The sequence below is a fragment of the Aulostomus chinensis genome, chromosome 6 (genome assembly GCF_037954235.1).
Source record: "Aulostomus chinensis isolate RoL2024-O1b breed Wild chromosome 6, RoL_Achi_v1.0, whole genome shotgun sequence".
NCBI classification, from domain to species: Eukaryota; Metazoa; Chordata; class Actinopteri; order Syngnathiformes; family Aulostomidae; genus Aulostomus; species Aulostomus chinensis.
The window spans coordinates 12,796,890-12,821,863 of NC_141325.1; the positions used below are offsets into that span (position 1 = coordinate 12,796,890).

At 40.9% G+C, this 24,974-nt stretch overlaps 1 protein-coding gene across 1 annotated transcript; it reads left to right on the forward strand.

Annotated features, from left to right (window-relative positions):
- Positions 1 to 134: 134 nt before the first annotated feature.
- LOC147260131 (septin-2) lies at positions 135 to 24,974 on the forward strand. Its single transcript, XM_086206571.1, has 12 exons — positions 135 to 282; positions 6,942 to 7,001; positions 8,174 to 8,273; positions 8,348 to 8,434; positions 8,845 to 8,968; positions 10,050 to 10,184; positions 10,284 to 10,401; positions 20,874 to 20,975; positions 21,184 to 21,329; positions 21,504 to 21,587; positions 21,770 to 21,827; positions 23,648 to 24,974. Exons 2-12 carry the CDS (start codon positions 6,975 to 6,977, stop codon positions 23,711 to 23,713), a joined length of 1,047 nt encoding a protein of 348 aa, XP_086062697.1. The 5' UTR covers positions 135 to 282; positions 6,942 to 6,974; the 3' UTR covers positions 23,714 to 24,974.

Genomic DNA, 24,974 nt, shown 5'->3' on the forward strand with positions numbered 1-24,974 from the left:
CCCAAAATGCATTAATTTTAACCTGAACCTGTTGCTGGTCTGTTCAGAAAACTGTACCACGGGAACTGCCATGTTGGATCCAGAATGCTGTGATTATCAACGGAGCAGCCGCTCTGTCCCCAGAGCCGTAATGGCGTCGGTGGCGCTAAAGCGCGACTGTTGGTTATGACAGGACTAAGGCGGACTTTCGGGAACGGTTTCCGGGTTTCCCTTCCTGGGCTGGGACAGCGGCGAGAAGTTAAAAGATCCTGCTCTCAAACATAACTTCAAAGTAACGCTCAGGTAAGGCCACGTCCGGAGATGTACTTCTGTTTTATTTACAAATCATTGAAATGACTCGGAGCTGCCGGGACAAAGAGACCCAGCGCAGGGTCAGAGGAAGCCTAACTTAGTTGGCAACATGACACCAGTCGCGTTAACAACTGTTGCTTGCTCCAGTTTGACATGGAATCCCTGGTTCCATGCTTTAATGTGCCTTTTATAACGGGCGCTTTAACGGACACATTTTAAAACGCGCTAAGTTGGTTTCAAAGCAAGGGTGAAGTCCCAGTTGATAGAGGGTAGCCTCACAGTGTCTGACAGACTGGGTGTGGTGGACAGTCATCCACAGACCAAGAGGCCTTCACCAGGGCCGAAGCCATAGAGTCATGGGGGGGAGACCTGCCCCCCCACCACTCAAAAAAAAATCAAAATTCATAGTGTGATTTCCTGCTATCAAAAACTCTAAACAAACTCACTAAGTAACACATTATATACACAATACATTTGCTTTATTTCCCTGCCTTTTACAACATACTGTATACTGTAGATTGATGGATTGTGTAATATTGTGGTTTTGTCTTGGGCCCATAGTGTCTTTACTCCTAATCTAGTTCAGTGGATTGATGTCCTCTGTAGAAGTTTGTTATCACTTCATGTGAAAATCTTAGCCCCTTGTGCTCGTTGCATTGTTTTGCATTTTTTTGAAGTCTCCCTCGCTATGTTACAAAACAAATAAACCCAGAGCTTGCAAGCTAATTGCCAATGACACATTGGAAATGGCAAATATCATAAAATAAGGCAGGTCAATTGACATTTGGTCCTTTCCTTGAAAACCCCTAAAGAGACACAACACATCGTAAAAGAAGGAGGTTTACCTCTGATTTTGTTTTCCCCAAAAGTGTGCTGTCGCGTCGTCTTAGGTTCAGCACGAGCTGCAATGATAATGACGCTTAACAGAAATGCAAACATAAAAACAAGCCGAGCATTTCTGTCCTACCACAGCACAGCGATAACGGGTTGAGCCAGATGTTTCTCTCCCCCATGCGTCGGTTGACACGCGTACTCTTGACTTGCAGGTGTTTAATTAACACAAATGGCTGTACGCTAATTGCTTGTAACAGACGGTTTCTGGGTGGAAATGGCCTTTTAATGTACATAAATCTGTATTCCTAAGCTACCGCACATTCCCTGTGTGACCGTAATAATAAACACTGTCTTTGGTGAAGACTTTGTCACACTCACTTGAACCTAGACCCTGTGAAGCAGCATTACTGCCCCACATGTTGCAATTCAGTGTCAAAATTCCGGTTGAACTTCCTAATGCAACTCATGCTTTTACATGTCTACAAAGATTAAAATACTTTGTCTTAATTATACTACTTAATCAAACTATAATTTTATTCGGTTAAAATGGTTTGAAAATTGTATTTATATGGCTGTGTCTTATTCACAGTTTGGGTTAATATGGGATTATAATCACTACTGTGAACTTCTATCATCCGACCACTGGTGCTGATACTTAGATAACCTCTTTTTTTTAGGTTGCAGGTTGAACCTGCTCCCTGCACGTATATTAATTATATGCCTGGCCTCCAGGTTTTAAACTCTCCTGGCTAGCTGACGAACTAATCTACTGTCTCCTCTAAACAGTCACGTTAACCCAGCGTTCCTGCACCTGAATCGCCTTTGACCCTTATCATGTTCCTGTTTTCCCGCTCATAAGGGAATTCTCCACTTCAGCTGGACTACACCTACATACTTGTAAATCAGCTCCCCATAAAAGCTCTATTGAAGGGACATTGAAAGCATTGACTCTCACAAAGTTCCTGGAAATCCTTCTTGTGTAACATTCCTAGATTCCGCACTTCCGGTTAATCCTGGGCCTTTGATTTTAAGTACAGTGATGCAAAATAAATCTTGTGTTTAGACAACTCCACAATAACAGAGAGAAACAATAACATATTCCTATTATGTGTCCGTGGGTCAAGATGTGGCGGCGGGCCACTATTGAGGAATTATCATCCATCTTTGCTTATGTTTTGGCTCAGTGAAATAATGCATATTTCACTTCCTCTCTTGCTGAGTGGTGAAGACTGTGGGCACCATGGCAGGCTGTAATCTCAGGCTAACAGCTGTCTTTTTATTTTAGAAACAACTTCACTTCTTCTTAAGCTGAATGCAGATCAGTTAGCCATCAGAAGCACAACATCTTTACCAAGTGAAAGATGTCTCGGGCCTCCGATTCAGCACCCTCACCTCTGCCTGACCTTTCCCCTTCCTGCTCACTTCTCACACCAACACCGACCGGTACAGGAATTCCAGAGATCTGTGTGACTCCACTGACTACAAGGGAGATGTTTCCTCCTGCTTAGCATTGCATTGTGAACAGAGAAACAAATATTGATTCATAACAACAAAACTAAGTGGACTATTGTGTCAGGCGTTTAACTTCGAGCTAAAGTAGAACCGAAACAGGATTATTTTTGTCATTGACAACTCTGCTTGTGATTTTCATGATTAATCATTTAATCCTTAATATCATGAATTTTTTTTTTTTTTTTTTGGACAAAAGATTACTTCTTATCCATCCCGTCCTTCATTCCAAAACTGTCAAGTTGTTTGACATTTTTGCCATCATCAATGTAGGTTGAGTTTGTTTTTTTGTTTTTTTTAATTACTATTCGGATCTGTCATTTGATGAGTTGCAGCTCCTGGTATGAGGTGCCTGAATTCATGCTGGTGCTTTAAGATGTCAACATCGTATCAACAAAGGACTGTTGAAAGCACCTTAAAGCACCAGTATTATGATATCAGTACTATGACCATGACGGTAGAGTTGGGTGATCCAGAGAATCGACTTATCCAGGAATAACAAGCCCCTTTTTTCTAAAACTACTGATATATGTATAAAAGTCACTCATCACTTTGAAGTTCACCTGACTTTTCAAACGTTTTTGGGATGGCGTGATGTTATTGTATTGTGACGCTTGTCATGTGGCGAGGTCCTTGCCAACGCCCACTCTCGTCTGATAAGAGCTGAATGATTATTAATTAACATTATTTGCGCTCAACTTTTTCTGCTGAATACTTAACCCTTTCTGCAGTATTTCACCTGCTCCCATTCATTCTTGATGATGTACAAGTGATGAATTGTGGTTCTGATTGCACAGTTTTTATGTGGTCCACATTACTCGTTTTTCTATTTAGTCATTCTTATTGTCTCACAAATTATAGCCTTTTATCAAAGATACTCTAATTATGTAAACTTGTTCTGAACTTCAACCCGAGTTCCACAACTAATCATCAGTTTAGAGTGCTTTTTTTCCCGGCCCAAGCTCCATTGTGCTGTACAGCAGCTGTGTGAGTAGCTCTGTTACGATAACATGTAGCTTCTGTTTCCTCTCCTGTCTCCATCATCATAAACGGTCCATCCTGTGCTTTAAACTCTGTGTTTGTGTCCTGAAGAAGCCTGCTGGTTTCCTCACGGTTGAAAGGCTCTTTCATTCCGCCTATTGTCCCCCCGCCAATATAAAGTGTTTCTAAAACCACTGCCTCAAAACCAGTATCATATTTTAATTTCTGTTGCCCACCACCACTATTTTGGCCCCCCAACAACTTTTTAATTATAATCAAGACCCCCCGTCCTTATATGTTTTTGTATGCCTCTGTGTGTGTTTACATGTGCCAAACATCACTTCTTAATGCTTGTAAATGTGTGTGTGTGTGTGTGAGTGTGCACGCGTGTGTTGGGGGGGGGGGGCATTACTCTGATGTGTTGCCAGGAAATTACCATTTATGTTGTTATGCCACCAAGTTCACTAAATCTCCACGGTGTGACATTATTGTTCCAGTGTTTCTAGTCAGAGCAGAAAGACCTTAATCCACAGAGAGCATGCACTGGGACCTTTGACACAGCCTGTCAGGAAGGTGAATAGTTCTGCTGCATGGCTCCACTCCAGACAATAAATCAACTGTAAATGCATTACATGCCAGGAACCTTGGCTTTACTAAGATGGCATTTTCCCTTTTGGCCCAAGCTGCTTAATCCCCCCCGCCCCCCATGTCTGGCGTGTTGATAGGTAAATGTGTGTGCATGTATGTGTGTGTGTGCGTGTGTGTGTGGTAAGCAGCTCAGCAGCCCTGCCGATTAAATGACCATTATTAAAAGAGTATTATTGAAGTGTGCCTCCCGCCTGTCTGTCCTGTAGTGTTGTCTTTATGATATTAACAGTGCGATATTGAAATGGTTTAATTAATCTGCTGCTGGACCAATACTGGTTCCCACAGGGCCAGTCTAGAAACAACACTTTGGGTGTGTGTGTGTGTGTGTGTGTGTGTGTGTGTGTGTGTGTGTGTGTGTGTGTGTGTGTGTGCACTCAATGAATACCCGTGTGTGGGCTGCTAATTAACTCAAACAGTCATTAACAATGAAAACACATTTGTTAATGTCATCCTTAGTTGTGCTAGATTTTGGGCTGAAGCTCATTTTTTAGGGTTTCTATTCCTCATAGGCAGCTCTGCTTGAAAATGACTTGTGCTATTTTAACAGTTTTCACAGTTATTGTTAAATTTCCCGTCGATTGATAATTAACCAGCTTGGGAGGAAGGATATTGGATTTTCTTGCAGATATCTGATATGCCGATATTTTACAGCTGATTTGACCAACAGCCATTATTTGCCAGTTCCCATGTTTTCTGTATAAAAACAAATTGTTTTATACTGAAAAACGCATGTAAACAAGGTGAAATTGAGAAAGTATTGTTTGCCTTTATATCAAAAATATTTGTAAAAGCTCATTGTTCATTGTTGTCTCATCGTAAAGAACAATGATCTGAAATGAATAAAAAAACGAATCTTGATTTGCTGATATTAATATCATGTCACCGATATACCTAAAAATGACTATTTGCCTAAACGATGACAAGCCGATGTTGTCATGCCTCTCTAATTTCAGCTAATCAATTAATCTGTGGATATTTTTCTGTATCGAAGAACCCAGCATTTGCATGTGCATACATCTGTTTGTCAAACCAGCAGTCCAGTTCATTGCTGTTGTGAAAGACATAAAAAAAAAACAGTTTAATTCGAGAATGGTTGTTGTTTTTTTTGCCTTGACTGACTTTTTTTTTTGAGTCGTTTTTTTAAAACTTTTTTTTTTTTCAATTTACTTCTACGCTACAGCTCAATCTTAATGTCACTGACGAGCAATCTCATAGACATTCCAAAGGATGGCCTGGATTAACCTTTTGTCCTCCTGGTTCCTAACTTAGAACTCTTCCAACCTAAATGATTGGGGTCTTCCCTGGTTGTCCTGCGTGTTGTCAGGCGTGAGGCACGTGCTGTTCCTACTTCCCCAGCTGATTTGCTGTGTATAGGAAAGGTTTCAGGAACTAGTGGAATAAACAGCTATTGTTCTCTGTGTGGGTGCACTGAAACCACCTTGTCAGTTTGATAGATCTTTGCTCGCTTTCATGTTGATAGAGTGGCCCCCACCCTTAGCTACCATCTAACACATTTTAACAATGTGAAATGGCTCCTCAAGTGTGAATGAATGTGTGTTTGTCACATGCCAGTGAGGAAGGGTAACTTTGGGTTCCCTTGCCACTTTTTCTCCCCAACTAACATTATGCAAGCAGCAGAGTACATCTCCATTTGGCAATGCGCAGCAGCCTGCCTCTTTCCACTTATCACACTCCACCTGTCAAGGGCCAGTGTGTCGATGATAAAATGGAGCCTGTTCTTCCTGCTCTGTCATTATGTAGCTAATTTATCAAGATGGCTTGTTGCTCCGTCGACTGCTCGGGTCACTATATGAGGCAGGAGCATGGGGACCGCATCATAGAGATTGGAAATCAAACCTAGTCCACATGGCTTTTTATCGCTGCTGGCTCCCAGTGATAATATGATATCAGTGGCTTTTAACTCCTGTTCCTCTCAGGTCATGATTTGTGGTATTCTGATGGTATTGAGGCAATGCATCTTCTTCTGCCCAGTATTATTATCCACACTATTTGGTAATGCGGTGGAGCTGCATCCTGCCTTATCAGTCCACAAACCATCCCCTGGTCAGGTGTGGGGACGGGTATCGACCTTTAATAGTTTTATGGAACTGATCCATTTGCTTCAATACAATTTAGAATTCAACGTTCAGCCTCATCATTCAATACGTAATTTCAAAGGAGTAAATCTCCAAATTGCCGTTCATATTTGATGTAAAATTGCAAATTTAGGCTATTACAGGCAATTTTAAACATTGATGAACTTGGCAGATATGTGGCAGTATTACATCATTTTGTAATATAATTAAATATATTCTTTTGCCGGGTTTTCAACGTTCTGGATGAACTCAAATATCGATTTAATATTCATGCTTATTTTCCTTAATTGCAGTTATTTCTGGCAAGGACTATACTTTTTGGTCACATAGTGTAATAATTGTCAAAAGCTTATTAATATAACATTATTGCTGTTTAGGAAAATAAAATCCCTTATAAGATTATGGTCTAAACCAAAATTCCTGATTGAAGTTTAAGGAAAATTATTTTGAAGAAAAACCTGAGGGTTTTAATCAAGATGTCTAGAAGTCTGAATGCCTGCTGCTATTAAGAGGGAAGACACTAAAAGACTTGGAGGTAATATTATATGTAACACTGATTTCTTTTGTTATGTTTTTGTACAGGCAGGCACTGCAAACATCCAATAGACAGTAGCAATGTCTCAGTCAGGAGAGAAAGGGAAGGTGAGTAACATTTCTGACACCTCACATCATCAGAGTTTTTGAGAAACAGTTAAACAGATCACACGGTAAGCACAGGGGGGTGTTTCGTGATGATTCATGACACTTGCAATCTCATCCATACATGTTTGCACAGGCATCCAAAGAGGATATCCTGTATAAATTGAAGTGTTTCATGGCTAGGTTTATTACCCGTTGGAGCGTTTTCAATATACGTCATTATCAGTTTCATTCTGACAGACTGATGTACACCTCTGCACATACACATCGTACAGCGAGGCTAGTCAAAGGAAGAAGCAAAATTAAGAAAGGAATCCTGATTTATCATCTAAATGTGAGGGGTTACATACAATCTTTATTTATATAGCACCTTTCATACATTAAAAATGCAACACAAAGTGCTTGGCAAGAATAAAAACATACAACAAAAATACTACTAATACAATAAAAACCCACCCTTCCCACCCCCACATATATACACACAGGCACACACACACACTTATACATTCTTGCATAATGACACGCACGAACACACACGTGCGCACACACACACACACACACACACGCGCACACACACAGCACTCACCAACTGTCAGTATAAAACATGGCAAGACACTGAGGAACCAGGTGAGGAAAAAAACACCTATGGAAGCCGTCCACACCAAGAGGTGTCACAGCCTACAGCCACAGAGACCACCACGACCCAGATAGACAGGGGTAGACTCTACACATGGTGCAGAGCCCCCCGGTCCCCCGGGCCTGAGGGATCTCCAGGGCGATGTCCCTGCGGACAGACCGGGCACAACTCCCAGTGTGGAGGGCCCCCATGAGGAAACACAGGAGCTAAAAACTGACATATTAAAAGACCGTAGGATAGGGTTAAAAACAGGCATGAGATAAAATAATGACAAAATGCTTAACATTTAAAGACTTAAAAAATAAAGATCTGATAATAATAAAATGCATAAAAGATTTAAGAATAAATCATTAAAAACTTTAGACCTTAAAAATAAGTATAATAAAATAAAAGGAGTAAAAGAAATCAGTTAAAAGCCAAACTAAAAAGATGAGTCTTGAGCCTCCTTTTAAAAACATCTACAGTCTCTGCAGCCCTGATGTTTTTTACTTTGAAAGATTTGAAATAATGTTGATTAACATGCTTCTGAACTCTGCAGTTTCCAGATGCAGCAGGTTATGTAGGATTTGCCAACCTCCCGAACCAAGTGCATCGAAAATCTGTGAAAAAAGGCTTTGAATTTACCCTAATGGTTGTAGGTGGGTGGTCCCTCTTTCAGAATCATTCATTTTGATAATAGCCATATATTTGACTTCTTTATTTTTGATTTCAGGGGAGTCTGGTTTGGGCAAATCAACACTTATAAACAGCCTGTTTCTGACTGATCTCTACCCTGAACGTTACATCCCTGGTGCCGCAGGTATACTCCCTACTACGCATACCACGCACTGTAATATTAGAGAAACGTCTGCTGCAGTGTCTCCAGCAGAGCATTACATTGAATGGAATGTTGGGAATGTCTTAGTCGAAAATAAAACCCAGCCCCTCTTATGACTTGACTTAAGCTAGGACTTGTTTTAGCTTTAAAACAATGATCCAGACCCTCCCTGGTCATTCTATAGAGATAAGCAAATACTCAGCACTTTTAGATTAAAAAAAAAACAAAACCTGGCTTCTCGTGAAGCCTGTTGTTACGGCAGTGTCTGTTACCCAACCCACTTCCTGATTCTTTAGTGCTTAGGTGAGGCAGTTATTTTGGATGTTGATATTATGAAAGGTTTCAAGTCTTTTTTGTCACCCACTAATCATTGTCGGGGTCCCATTCTGCAGAGAAGATTGAGAGGACGGTGCAGATTGAGGCATCCACAGTGGAGATTGAAGAGAGAGGAGTGAAGCTTCGTCTCACCGTGGTGGACACCCCTGGATACGGAGATGCCATCAACAGCCAGGACTGGTGTGTTTGTATGCCTTGTAGGGAGCGCGGAGCGATAATAACATGGGATGTTGATTCCTTTCCAACGTGATCACTCATCCTTCCCTCCTGTCCTCAACAACTCCCTTTCTCAAGTTTCATCCACAACTCATTAATTCCTAACTCTCCTCCCTCTGCATTCCCTATGTCTACATTTCCTGAATGTGTGTGTGTGTGTGAGTGTGTGTGTGTGTCTGTATGTGTGTGTGTGTGTGTCTGTGTGGTGTCAATATAGTCTCCTTTTGGAAAACCCTTTTCCTGATTTTTGGTCTGATATTTTAGTTTTTTTGGACCATGAACCTTTTTGTGAAGGCTGCCAGACACCCCTAGAAATTGAAAAAGCAATAATTTTCTTTTACTTGTTTATTTTAATCTTAAATATTTCTGTATATTTGAATTGTAATGTAATGGTAAATTCGATTCGTCCAACAGTATTTGCTCTTTAACTGTTTGGGATCCTGCCAGCAATTTTTCTGCCAAAAAAAGCATGTCATATTATATATTAAGCATATTTGTTGTGTTTATGGAGTCAAAGGGGTGCAATAAAATATGAAAAGTCTTGAAAAGATAAGGAACAAATGAGGAAATAAGAGTAACTTAAAAAATAAGGAACTAAAAATTGAAAAATAAAAGGTGGATATTATGAAAGATTCAGCAACATTACTTGAGAGACGAAAACTGACAAAAAGAATTGAATGTTTGCTCTTGAACTTGATTTTTGTCAGTTTAACACATGAAATACCACTGAGGTGATTTTGTACTCCAGTCAATGTATATTTCTGAAGGTAACCTGGATGTGACTTAAAGGAGGCATTTGCAAATATTTATTCATTTATTTTTCAGTCTCCAGTCTGGTCTAGTCTCCTGTGTGTACCTTTTGACCACTTCCTGTCTTTCATCAGAAACCGCTCCTTTTATTTTCTGAGTCAGATCACATCTTTTTAAACTTCTTGAGTAAACAACAATGCTCTTGTATATTCTTACATTTGCCTGAGACTAACAGTACCTCTCTGAAAAGATGGACATATAATGGCCGCTTACATCAGTGTGTGTTTGATTTTAGCTTTAAGACCATCATACAGTACATCGACAACCAGTTTGAACGATACCTTCATGATGAGAGCGGCCTGAACCGAAGGCACATTGTAGACAACAGGGTGCACTGCTGCTTTTACTTCATATCTCCATTTGGACACGGGTAAGCGAATACACAGGCACGGACAACAGCAGTCAGCTGTTTAACCCTCAAACATGGTGTTGAACACAAAGATGTATAACTTTGGGTTTTCTTTCCTAGTCTAAAGCCTTTGGATGTGGAGTTCATGAAAGCCATCCACAGTAAAGTTAACATAGTCCCAGTTATTGCCAAGGCTGACACACTGACACTGAGGGAGAGGGATCGCCTGAAGAGGAGGGTAGGTTTCTCACACACACACACACACAAACACACACACACACACACATGCTGATGACCTGCAGTTACCTATTGATGTCATTATATTTAATGGTATTTCCTCTCTTGGCACAAGGGAAATAATTAGTAGCTATTGCCAAGATGTTAGCGCAGTTACGGTAATGTGGCTCATCCAATTATACAGAAATTCCTCATCTATCCTGCAGTGTGTCAGATATCAGTGTGAGTGCTTCCCTGGGTGACTGAAATGATGTGGATCTTACATATTTGGGAAAAGTGGGAAAGTGTTCAAATATGCAGGGAGTGAGAACGTAAGGAGAGGAAGGAGTAGGAGGGAGAAAGTAGGAAAAGAGTGTTGTTTATAGTATGGATGTGCACATCTCATCCAGCCTCAGCCCAACCCAGATACTTCCTTTTGGAACCAACCCAAGTGTCTGCCTGCCTGCACGCTCCTCAGTTTCCAGAGGTGGAAGGGCAGAGTACGCAATACAATACAAACGCATCAATGCTGATGACCTCTACCATGGAGCCTGAGTTAATTGAGTCTTCCTGCTTCTGTGGAGCTACTCTGACACAAGTTACTTTTTCATCTCGATCTGCGAGCACTTCATTGGAGGTCATGCTGTCTCCCCACCTGCTCATTCATGGCTCAGACCCCCATCTGAGTCTTATTCAGGTCACGGAGCCGGTGGTCTGCCCGGCATTTTACTGCTGCTCTGCTGACAAGAGTCAGCTCTGTTCGCTTCAGCAAGAAAAATCTGTTTTTTTACAGCTTTCACAGGCAGACTTTTCAGTGATCAGTGATGCAATTCTAAAGAAAATAAAAGGGAACAGCTTTAGGACGCGTTCACCGGGCCAGATTTAATGCAGCTTCTGTTTTTCAGGCACCGGTTTAACACATTCATTCTAATCATATAGTTTTATTTATCAAAGAGACTCAAAGTGACACTGAAGTCACAGTTGTCAGTCTTCACTTCTTCAAGAGTCTACACGGTGTGTTGCTCTCCTCTTTGTAACTGAATGTAAGGGATGGTCATCATTCAAAATTGGAGACATAAGTTAGTTCATCTGGACTTTTTAATGTCTTGGGATGTCTAAATGCAGTGAAATTCTTTGCTTTTAAATATACCATGAACTCTATTCACATTTAGCCAGAGGTGGGTTGTTATCATAGGGAAAAGAAACACTTGAGACATCGGTTCAGTTGTTTAGTAGACCGGCTGCAATTATACTTTCCTTTATTTAGATAAAATATTTTTGTCCTAAGTGTGCGTTTTGCTCTACATACCTTTGTATTAAATCTATGTACAGCTGCTCTGTTCTTAGCTGCTTTTTTGAGTCAGTGTCCCATTGTTTCTTGCAGGGCAAAACCTGTGTCAGACCTAGAGCTGACTGTATTAGTTACACCACAAGCTCAGTTTAAACCATCGCAAAGATTTGCACAAGGGATTTTTTTTTTTTTAAAGTAAGTATGGTCAATCATCTCCTGCTTTCCCTGAAACAAAATGTAGTAGAATATGATAATGTACAAAAATCATACAAACGAGTGCTTCAACATCAAAGATGAAATTCCTACACTGGGTGTCCTTAAGAGACCTACCAGCTAAAACTTAATTTGTAGAGCTGCTTTGTGTTGTGACCTTCCTCAAACTATCAGTGTTCCTCTGGCACTTCAGATGAACAAAACCACGTTTCCTGCCACCACTTACCCCCGCCCCAAACTAAAAACCCCCCCCCAGAGCTTGTTGGCTATCTGATTCAGCTGACAGCGTGAAGCCAGTCATGTGTCTTGATTTATGATTTGCCATAACTCTTGATTTATTTTAATTTTTTTACTTGTAGGCATCATGATCGAGTTTGCAAAAATGGTAAAAATGGTACAGCAGAAACAAGAATACCTACAATTAAACGTCGCTCTTATCTAAATTCTTTGCTGTTATGCTGTCAACAACATTATCTATCCAACTGAGGTTGTTAACATGCTCTGCTAAATGTTCCCTTAACTGACAATTTCCACCGCAGACTAACGAACGATTTGCAGCTGTGTTTACCAAAATAGACAAATTCACTTACAGACAACCATCCATAACATTCTAGCGAGGAAATTTGTGAACTACATTTATAGATCGGCGGAATCTTTTTCTGACACAATTAAAGTATTTGATGCTGTTGCATCTAATGGTAATTAGTTCCTAGACAAGCTATTATTGGCAGGAAATACAGAGGGTTAGCTATCCGCCCCACATTTAAAAACGGCATCATGTGTCCCTGAGGGGGGCCATTTTATTCAAACCATCTCCTCTGTAGACAGTTTGACTCAACCCAATTTTGGAAATAAACATCCTATATGGCTTTCATTTCGTCAGATTGTGAGTCGTACTGTTTTGAGTCAATAGAGGCTATATATCTGTTGAAGAAATCTGAATATTTCACCATGTAAGTCCTGACTGGTTTCCAAAGACTCTTTTACCTAAAGATGTGCAAGAGGTTAATAGCAAGATACAATGCATGCTTGCATATGTATCACTATGACTATGCAACTATGCTTCCCTGTCCCATTGTAATTCAGTCCAAATTATGACTGTAGCTGAATGTCTGGGAATTTCATATTTCATACACGGATGCACAGAAAAGGGAAATGGTGTGCTAGAAGCTCATAAAATCGTTCCAACTACTTTGACCTTTATAAATAGCAGCGTATATTCCAGATAAACGTTTTTCTTTAATGACAAATGAATAATGCTAAGACTTTTCAAACTATGTGGTGGGCGTAGCGCACTGATATCCTGCCTGTACGGATTTGTGCAATTATCTTCTAACTTATGTGTACATTTCTGTAAATGACCATGTTTAGTAATGCTCATGTGTCACCAAGGTGAAAAATAGTGTCCATTGCTTTTATCAGATTAACTGAAGTGGCTCTTAGGTGTACGTGTCTGATTCCTGTAATACCGTTCAGTACAGTGGAGCTGAGCGCCACTCCTTCCTTTGAGGTCACAGCCCCGGCAGCCAAGAACCTGCCAGAAAGCTGAGTGCTGGAGGGTGATTGATAACCCTCAGCATTTCTTCCGCACTATTTATTAGTTTTTTTGCTGGACATTTTCTCACCGTTTGGAGCCATTTGTCTCTCAGTAAATGAGACCCCCTCCTCAAGGCTCCAGCCCTTTCTATTGTTATGGGGAAACAGCTTGTACAGAACAATAAATGTTTCCTGCAATGTGTCAAGACTTTTCCACTGACAAGACACAACCTGTTGTCTCAAACAGTTCATGCCCATGAAGCGAGTGCAAAAAAACCCCCATGGTTCAACTCTCATGCCCTTAGATCTGACTGTTTTCTGCCCAGTCTGCTTCTGTCCTTGCGGCCTTCCTCTCCTGGCAGTGAGTCACTCAGCTGCGTCTTTGTGTTCTCGTTTTTAATTTACTTTAATGCCAATTTCCTTCACCGAGGTTGCTGTGAGTCTGCAACTCATAAGTTGCCCTGAGGAGGGTATATTGAGGGGCTGATCTCTCAGTCTGGGACCTTGCAGTCATATCCTGTGTAGGGCTTTAGTCTCAAACATCTCAACTGATTGAGTGTGATCATAGAGGATGGTACACAGCTGGTTTAAACTGGAATCGTAGTGGCAGTAAAAACACAAAAAAGCCCACTTTCAACTGAATAAAAGTCTTCGTGTGTTGTGTTTTCATGTGATTCTAAAGCTGTAGCAATCATAGCATTAAAAGTACGAGTTGGTTTTACAGGTTTTTACAAGTCTACCCAACCTTTTTCAATAAAGAATAGCCTTGGAGGTGTTCCACAACAATCTAAGGCTTTCAGATTTTTACCACTGATCATCTTATTATCCCAAGACTCAGACTTTTTTTTCATACATTCCCTGAATACACCTATATTTTTATCGCCAGAGTTCCTTTGTTTCTAAGAGAAAAAATCTTGAGTGTGATATTATAATTTAGTAGCAGTCAACCAAATGTGGTTTTGCCACAGGCTTAAACCTCAAACTGTTTGATATCTTCTGTGTGAAGACTAAAGGCCAATCTCCTAAACCAGAGGTCAGCAAGGGTTAAAGAACTCCACTCCTCCTCTTTTCTTCCGTGGGCAGGCAGACAATAGTTCAGTCCTTTTTTCTCTCTCCATTCCCTTCTGATTTCTTCTCTCCTGTGTCTTCTCCTTCAACATTTTCATCCCCTTTCCTCTCTTCTTTGTGCCCCCATCCATGTTTCCCAATCAGTACCTTGCTCTTCAGTGTTTGTCTCCTCAGCTGCCATATTTCATCCCTGGAAGAGGCACTGTCACAGTTTTCCCCTCATTGTCTACTTGGCTCACTGTCGTCACCCACAGGCGCTCCACCGTGCACTGCTGTGTGAACAACTTCTACAGCCCCACCGGGACACATTATCAGTCCCGGACTGTTTGTACTGCCCAGTATTGTCACCGGGGTTTTCTTAAATTGTTAAAACAGATAGTGAAGTAGATCCACAAAGAGTCCGCTGACCTAGAAAATGAAGTGACTGATTTGTAATTATGCTCCAGGTGGGATGTTCACCTTGACTTATTCAATAGTCTTTTATGTGCATGAGCAGTCTCAGGTCCCACAAGTAAAGTTAAGAGTGCCTCCCACTCACCTTTAGCTCATTGGTCTTTGTGTTTTTGTGTTATGTGTAGGAGTCCTTGGTCAGCTTGGGCCTGATCCTTTTCCTGCCAGTGTTTTAAACACGCGGACATATTTATTTTTCTGACCTCAAGCACTCATTGTGTCAGGGCATACTCCATGTCTTTGCAGGCTATAAAATAATAATTATACATACTTCCTCATTGAGCAAACTTCTCATTTACACACATTAATCTGCTCTCAAGTGCAGAAGGTGAAGACGGACGATGGTGGAAACAGCAGGTTTCCGTGTTCCTGTAGAATCACTGGAGGGTCTTTTTTTTTGTTGTTTCTGTCGAGAGCCTTTTGATTAGCAGACCAAGTCACAAACCTTTATGTGTGGTGTACTGTCCCTCTAAAAATCTCACTTAAACACAAGATTTCATGAATAGCCCAATTGTTCCTCTCCTTGCTCTTTGATCAGAAGGAGAGGTGGGTGGTCTTGACTGTACTAATACTTATCCCACACAATAGGAGGGAGGAAGGTGTGTGTGTGTGTGTGTGTGTGTGTGTGTGTGTGTGTGTGTGTGTGTGTGTGTGTGTGTGTGTGTGTGTGTGTGTGTGTGTGTGTGTGTGCGCGTCAGGACAAATAATGGAGCTTGGTGCATGCATGTGCGTGCGCGCGCGTGCATGCATGTGCGTGCGCGCGCGTGCATGCATGTGCGTGCGCGCGTGTGCATGCATGTGCGCACACATGCATGCGTGCAAGTGTTGATCACTGTTTTTTATATGATACCTTCATGCTAGCATGGTTGTGGAGACTTCCTCTGTACTTTCCAGTCGAACAAATCCAGCTCTGGTCCGGTCGGGATAGTCCGCTCCATTTCTGACTGAGGATACCTGGAATGTGTCAGTGTATGCATTCAAGTGCCTTTAATCCTGTGAACAAAAAGTTATTGTTTCCTTCCCCATGTCAGTCTTCTCTTTCTTTTTTAGATTTTTGTGTGTTCCATTTGCAGAACACGGTAGCTAAGCTATGAATATCTCAAAACCAAGCATAACCAAAAAAAGACAAAACCTTTACTCAGTGGTGGAAAGTATTTTCAGTCAAGTACTATACTTCATTCAAATGTCAAGGTATCTCACTATTTATATTTTAAGAGACTTTGTACTTTTACTTCCCTGCATTTCAAGGGAAATATTGTACTTTTTACTAATAGTTACTGATAGTACCTGATAGTTGCTTGCTACTTTGAACAGAAAGATTTTCCCTGAAAAACATGACAATACCTTGATTGTGTACTTTTAAATTTGAAGCCTGTCAACTTCAGCATAACCAGAGTAGCAAAACTGGATCACCCAGGATTTAACAAGAATAACACGTAGAAATTACAATTTTGCTTTAATAATTAAGTAAACCATTAATCAAATACTTTTCTACTTTTACTTAAGCAGAGTTGAGATTGGAGATTTTTAACAATACCAGAGCAGTATTTTGTTTCAACTTTTACCTAAGTAAAGGAACTGTGCACTTCTTCCAGCACTGTGTTTACCCTTTCCCTGGATGTCAGATTATATGAGTTCAGAAAGTGAGGCAGAAGTCAGATGTGTGTGTTTGTGTTGGAGGCTGGTATGAGGTCTTAATCCCTCCAAACCCTGTAGATCAGGTATTGTTGGGGCTCCCTCACCCCCTCAGACTCCCTGCAGGCAGGATGGAGACAGTTAGTTGAAAAGAGTTTGCTGGCTCGAGAAAAGCGTGAGTTCTTTGGAGTGTTAAAGTGAAATAAAATTTGAGAACTTTAGTGCTACAGGATCCAACAGGTTTTATTTTCTCTTCATCAAGAGCTGCATCGGGCACGAGGTGCACTGTAATTGAATTTGATTTACAACCTGGAAATGGAGGTTTTCGTTACTCTATTTTTTAATCAAAAAGTGGGTTGGTCTTCTATTTTATGTGAGAGGAGGATATATTTTTACTCGTCCAGTATCAGATCATAAATTGCATTTATTAGCTACACAACTGTAATACATCAGGCTATCTGGAAGACTGAGACCCAAAAAAAATGGGAGATTAGATTTAGTCAACATATATATACAGAGAAAGTCTGTTTATAGGACGACAGCTTGGTGGTGGATGGTTTCCTTAAACACTCTGGGCGTAACGGCATTGGTCTGTATTGTTGCTGTCTACTGAGTTTTTATTGTGTTTTGGTCACTCATTTATTTATTGATAGAAATAGCAAGTGAAATCATCAAGACATACAAAGCTGATGACGGCACTCGCACAGAATCAAACTTCCCAACAATCTGTAATCCCCTGCCCCCGTAATCACTGATGTGGCGAAGCCCGGTTGGATCCAGAAGAATCTCAGGAGAATAGACTTAACTCTCACTAGGACTTTGCTTCCAGTCTTTGAAAAGAGGGGCCACCGTACCTCAAGGTGTCTTTCTCCTTATGAGGCTCAAAAATGACTGAAAGCAGATCAGATAGACTTGCTCTAATGGCAACGATGGACCGTTTAATTCCCATGGCCAAACTGCAGAAGCAGCCAGGACTCTGCGATGTTATATAAAGGTTACGTAAATGTGGTGATGGGTCCCTTGCAGTTCATGTTCCTTTCTTCTCTCATTCAGAGTTGAGATGCAGTTGAATTATTAATTCTGGTAAAGAGGTTGGGTTTTCATTGTTTGTTTGTCTACTGGTCTTGACAACTGACTTCTGCAAAAATCTACAAAGCCAATTTTTTTTTTTGTAAACCAAGGAGGAATCTGTTACATTTTGGGAAAGATGAGGACATTCTCATTAATTTCTCTGGAGATATTTCATAAACACTGGTGGAGGGCTTTGATACAGAAATTCTCACTTAAAGAAAGACAGATCCATAGACAGTTCAAAATCACTCAGTACATTTAAAGATTCTTTGCGCAAAGAGTCTCACAGAGTCTAGCCTGCAGATCGTAAGAGCGAAGCACTCTTCTACAGTCAGGTATTTATTTACAGACACATGATGACTACCTTGGAAAACAGTGGTTTCTCTTAATTCTGCATTTGACAATAAAAGCATCACAATACTCTCACATGTTCAAGGATTTCTTCACAAGTACATGATAAGAGAAGCCAAGTTCAAACATGTTCAAGGATTTCTTCACAAGGACATGATAGGAGAATGTCTGACTGAGGAGAAGCCAAGTCTTAACAGGTGCAAACCTTTAACACCCTGACATATGCAGACCTTCACATAGTCCACATCAGCTGCTCTCTCCTAAGTCCCCATCTAGTTGGGTTTTTTTGTCCCCCCCCCCCCCCCACACACTCTGCATTGTTGATTTCCTAAGAGTGCTATGGTACTTCATTCTACTTCCAAGTATTGTTCCATGTTAGAGATTTACTGTAATGGATACACATACCATATCGCAGCTCTGTCTTCAACAATTGCGCTACAAAAATGTAATTACAACTGTGTGTTTGGTTAAGTGGTTCCTTTTCTCATGTTGGCCACAGTCCCCTCTTTTTGTTTTTTGGGTTGTTTCTTTATTTTTGTGCTTTCCTTTATAACATTTTTTTTTTCCCCACAGTCTTGCTTCTCCAGTATTCTTTTCTCATCGCTAAACAGATGTTTCTCATTCATATTTTCGTTGTGAGAATGAGCAAATCATGAAAATATTATTCCCTCTGCGGACCAGTGGGATGAAATGGTTGATCCCCATAATGATGGGTTTGTTCTCAGTTTCATTATGATTGGAGGTTTTGGTTAAACCTGCCGTGCAATTGCAAAAAAAACAAACTGCTCAGCCATGTTCCCCGCAACTCTACCCTATGTAATTACATCTATGAATAGACCTGCAGGTGTACTATATTTGGACTTCGTATGACTCGTGCAGTATGACTGCTGTTTCTACAGGAGTGATGCTGATTTTACACTGAAAATATGAGTCTCTTATGCTTTCAGCTTCTCTTCTTACCGGACAACTGTAGCCTCCACCCTCATACTTACCATAACTGCTCAAGGTGACCATATATTTCCACACACACAATACTTTATATTCAGCAATTGTATCCAGAAACGCAAGGCGATAAACCTCGAACTTCCTTTTCTAATTAATACTGAGGTAGAGTCTTATGTGGCATTGTTTGTCCTCTACCCTGACAGCACTGACTGGAACTGCATAGCCAACCATAACAGCACAGGGAGGGTGTGTGGAGGGTGGAGGTGGTGGGGTATTATAGCTGGACAGGATGGTCATAAAATCAAAATGGCTCCCACTGCCAACATCTCCGTGCCAACGAAAATACACAAGGAGGAGGGAGAGACCTTTGTAATGGGATGGATTAAGGCATATATGGTGTACAGAGGATGAGCAGGAGACAACAGGGATTTGGCGCAGGCGGTGATTGTGACATCTGATCATCCCCCTAGAGATCTTGATTATAGGTGTCAGAACGTACAAAGTACATGTTACGGAAGAGAAAAATGTAGGTAAACAACCATCTTGTCGCTCTGGTTTAACAAAGTGTGTAAATAGATGATTGGATATAACTGACAGCAAATGTTTCTTGTTCGTGTCCACTGTCCTTTTAGAGTTTCACCATCATGTTTGTTAATGTAACGGGAAAGTTTTCCTGTTTTATGGCTTTTTTTTTTTTTATCTGAGGTCATTTCTATCTTATCTTGTACAACTGTAGTTGTTTGTCTCATTTTTTCCTGCCATTGTGTCTCTCGTGTTATTTGCCCACTGAGTTTCCCAAACTTCTCCCCACCAGAGTGATGTTTATCCAGTGTCCATGTTGGAGGGATCGGTAAATTGTGCGAAGGAAAAGAGGCACTGGTCTTGTGTCACGCTTTCTACTGAATCCTGCAAACCTGTTTGTTTTTAGATCTGCTTCACAATACCCAACTCTGCCCCCTCATACACACACCATCTCACACACACACACACACACACACACACACACACACACACACACACACACACACACACACACACTACTCACTGAGAAAACAAGCGGCAGCCATAACAGGAGCTGCTCTCTATAGGAAAACCTGCTCTCACTTCCCCTGCCCCAGCCGGACTTACCACTGTCCTATTATACACTACAGTACATGAAAGTCCCCCAAAAAGTCAAGAAAACAACACTTGACATTTTTTGGCTCCATTACATAAGACTACATTATGCTCTCAGGAAAACAAACAAAAAATGCAAGCTTTGATGTTTAGAATAATAAATACTGACATCTGTCCCCAAGGTAGCGGTGAAGAAAGCTCCTTTGTTTTAACTTGTTTCTTCACCGGTTGGCCTCTGAATAATGGTGGGTGAGAACTTGGTTTTCTGACTCTTAGAGAACTTCAAATATACACACAGACAGTTATTATTTTTCACCTGTCTACCCTTTCTGTCTAGACCCTTTTTTTCCTCACGGGGGGGTTTTAATTAAATATGTTGCTACGTCGTGGGCACTTGCTCGCAAACTCTTACTAGTCTATAGGTCTCTTTTAATTTGTGTTCACGGGTCAGAGCTGCAGCTGTATTTTCTTCATAAACACAACTGTGAACAGCTCATTTAGATAAATTAATAAAATATCTGCACTGCTGAGGTAAAGTGGATTCAGGTTTGAGCTTTCATTGGCTTTAGTTTCAGTGACAGTTTTGTTAAAACAATTTGAAATAAAAGAGCCCTGAGTGATGGTGGCAGGGAGAATATTTCAGTTTTTTTTTCAACTTTTCTTCTACATTGGTGTCCAAAGGGTTTGATCCCAGAATGAGTTCAGAAAGTGGTAGTATCTCTGACTTCTCTGCAGCGTTCAAGAAGTGAGATTTTCCTGTCGGGAGGTCACAGCAAGGTCACGACCCTGCTGGTTCACCCTGTGTTTCCACTTCTTAGATCCTGGATGAGATCGCGGAGCATGGGATCAAAATATACCAGCTACCTGATGCGGACTCTGACGAGGATGAGGAGTTCAAGGAGCAGACCAGAGTCCTCAAGGTGAGAGAGAGCGACACGCAGCTGACATTAAGTTACGCAAAACATTTCCATCCGCTGGTGTGGTGATAGATTCCAGTCCCTCTCCATCCATCCTTGCTTCCCTTGACTGCATCCCCACGATACCTTGATTTTTCCATTTCTCCTTCCTTATCCCATCCTCTGACGTCTTTTCTCCTTGTGATCCTCTGGCCTTTATCTTCCTTTCCAGGCAAGCATTCCCTTTGCTGTGATTGGCTCCAACCAGCTCATTGAGGTAAAGGGGAAGAAGATTCGTGGTCGTCTGTACCCATGGGGAGTCGTGGAGGTGGAGAATCCTGAACACAATGACTTCCTCAAACTCCGCACCATGCTGGTGTGAGTCTTCCTGTCGATAAAAGTACAAGAGCAATATGATTTTGGGAAGGAAGCTCAAGAAAACCTTGACAGAAGTTCTTTCTCATTAATATGGTTGTAAAAGTTTGATTTTACAGCAAAGCACTACTGCCTCCTAGAGTGTGAAGATGTAATTGCATGTCTTGTTTGTTGCAGGACCCACATGCAAGACCTCCAGGAGGTAACTCAGGATCTGCATTATGAGAACTTCCGCTCTGAGAGACTGAAGAAAGCCGGCAGGTGAGACTCGTTGTTTATATATATATATATATATATATATATATATATATATATATATATATATATATATATATATATATATATATATATATATATATATATATATATATATATATAATATCAACTTCTGGGGAGCTGCTCTGTTTTTAAGTAATCATCAAATATCCTTTGTTTCCTTGCAGAGCTGTGGATGAGGACGTGATGGATAAGGACCAGATACTGCTGCAGAAAGAAGCTGAGGTAAGGATACACACAGCCTCAGGAAAACTCATCTCACTCAATAGCAAGGGGATACTAATACACATCGTTGTGTGTAGGTTTGTTGCTGGGACTGAAATCTTTTAATAAACCTTCACATGAATTCTGGAAAATATCCCTCTGTTGCTTCCCAGCAAAGAAAGTTGGAAGAACTGGAAGGGGGGGGGGGGGGTTGTAAATCATAAATATGTGTTTTTACTCAAAACAAGGTATGTGGATTTTGGCTCGTATTTCTTAAACATAGTGGTGTTAGGAAGGAACTGCCTCTTGGCCAGATGAGAGAGGTGTAACGGTTTAAGCAACCATTAACTCTCTCTATTTAATGCAAATACTTCCTGACTGTTGGGGAAAAGGAGCCAGTAATTATTATAGCACTTTGCCAACATACACATGTGTAACGGAAGGCCAGCCAGACCCCGTCACTGTGTTTATATACCATATAGAAAGTGATGCAAAGTTCTATTTATTTTCTTCGCCTATCTTCCATACGCATTGTTTACTCTTCGGTCCGTGGGGCCCGTGCATCACCGGGCAGTAACCTGCTTCTAAATTGCTCTTGATTGGCCTGTTTGTGTTACTGCTGCAGTGCAGCGTCGTGGACGGGCGGGGTGCAATCAGAGCTGTTTGTAAACAATGTGCCCAGGCAGGATATGCCATCACTTCCTGCCTGGATGTTCTGGCCTGGTTTTATGGTGGGAATGACCTCAGTTGTGTTAGATACCTGAAACAAAGCTGGAGAAACATTTGTTACCGTGATGTCATGTTAACAGAGGAAGGATATACAACAGTAACTATTGTTGCTCAGACGTATACATGGGACTGAAAATGACATTATACTCTCCATAGATGCATAGAATTCTATAGGGCTAAGCTAGAAATGATATAATACATGTACATTAATAACAGAAAGTAAAAACAGTGGTCTGTTGCTTATTATGCTGACGATCTCAACATGAATCATCAGTAAAAACCAAAATGGAATAGTGACCAAAGATGTTTTAACTTAGCCAAGTTCACTGAAATAAGGGCCTTTACCTGCTCACGTTGAGTTCCTGGACTGAGATTATTTTTAGGTCATCACTGATCATAATACCAACTTGGTTATATCATCATTCCCCTCCATGAGTACTGGTGGTTTGAGGGGCACCTCCTGCACTTCTGTCACTCTCGCTTTTACATAAACTATTGTAGTTCTTTCCTCAACCCCAAGATGGCGACAGATACTCAGCAAAAAAGTAAACTTCAATTTAATGCTCCCGCTCCAGTGTGACTCAAGATTGATCTTTTCAAAAGACTTATTCATGTTGAGGGCTGTAGTTACTTTAATGTTCAAATTTATATGCTTTTGATGAAAATAAAGGGGAATAATTATTATGCATTGTATCCAATATATTGATCTAGATTTATTTGATGTGGAAATGTTGTGTGAATTAAAAAGATTCGAGGTGGAATTGCTCTTAAATCTTCATGAAACAAAGTTGTTGTGGAGTATTTTTTCTTCCTGGGTGGTCAGATATCCACCACCATCTGGTTGCTTGCTACTGTCTGTCCAAATGATTTCCCTCCTCTTACTGCCAGACACATGAAACACCTCCCTTGCCTCAAAGAATTTTCTCTGGAATGACTTCCTGACTGCTGAATGTTTAGAAAACATGACAAATTCTGCAGTTGCAGTTCAAAACCAGTCCAAGACAAGTTCATCGAGTGTTGGCTGCTGATATCAGCAGTAGTGAGGAACAACATGAATCAGACTGGTCCTTCATCAGCCTCCTCATCGTCTTGTTTTTCTCCCTCTCCTGTAGCTGAGACGCATGCAAGAGATGATCGCTCAGATGCAGGCACAGATGAAGATGAAATCCGATGAGTGACAGGGTCAGATCAGAGGGGAAGCACGGTGATACATATGCGCGCGCACACACACACACACACACACACACACACACACACACACACACTCCTGGTTCTAGTTTGAATCACCCCTGCCTGCTGCAACCCATCACACCCTGCAGGAACAACCAGGACCACACCATCATCTCATCATACTTCCCTCCAGTCGTCCATCCATCTGCGGTTGACAGCACCACTCTGATGTCTTCTTATTTCTCTCTAACGTGTTAACTAGACTCCACTTCACCTTCATGTAGAATTTCGTGAGTCCAGGTTGTCTTAGTGTCTGGACAGAATTTAAAAGTTAATAGTGGATGTTTATTGTTAACGTTTCTGTTATTTAATCCCAATCTGCTGCGATGCCAGCGGTAACGGTACTACGCAGGACTTGCCGTCACACTAACATGTTTACAAAAATGTATCAAGGCATCTTTGCTCAAGTCAGCTGGCAGCAATTTTCTTTTATTTTGCTGTAATCTTAAGAATATTGACCATTTTATATTCTTTTGGCATTCTGTCGCTCAACATCTTTACCTCTCGATGGCTTCAAGCCCCACAGTTCCTCTGCATCACCTCTCATGTCAGTTGTTTCAGTCTCCTTATGAAATTTCTATCTCACGGTTAAGAGGGTGGTTTAGTTGAACTTTCCTGGTGAATCATGAGGAATGGGCTCATGGAACTGGATGTCCAGGCAAAGTACCTGGAATTTAGTTAAAGTAGACGATCATCCTCGAGGCATGTTTTGATTTTTAAGCTGGAATTGTACTTAAATTCCAGCAAAATTGCTAACGATAAAGCCCAGTCTGTGTGTGCCATGTTGTGAGTATCGTTGTGTTTATCACCTAAAGCCGTCTGCTTTTGAGGTGCCAAACTTTAACGACAGACTCCAAACAAATCACCCCATGTCTGGTTCATGGAAATGGTCTGTTTCTACACTACAAGACAAGTCGTTCATCATACTGTGTTTTGCAATTCCATTCAAAAATCAATCATTCTAATATGTAAGTGTGTGAATGAATTCCCACCAATGTTCATTTGGCCGCGGCCTCAACAGTCGAACAGCAAGTTAACTGTTCTCATTTCTCGTGCCATTTCCAACCCCGGCCTTACATCATGCAATATTTTTTTGTTTGTTGAATTTTCAAAGACGGACGTAATTCTGGTTTGTTAACCTTATCTGTTTTTAGATGTCAACAATTTTTTTTTGTTGTTTTTACTATGAAATAAAGATTTGTTTAGAGA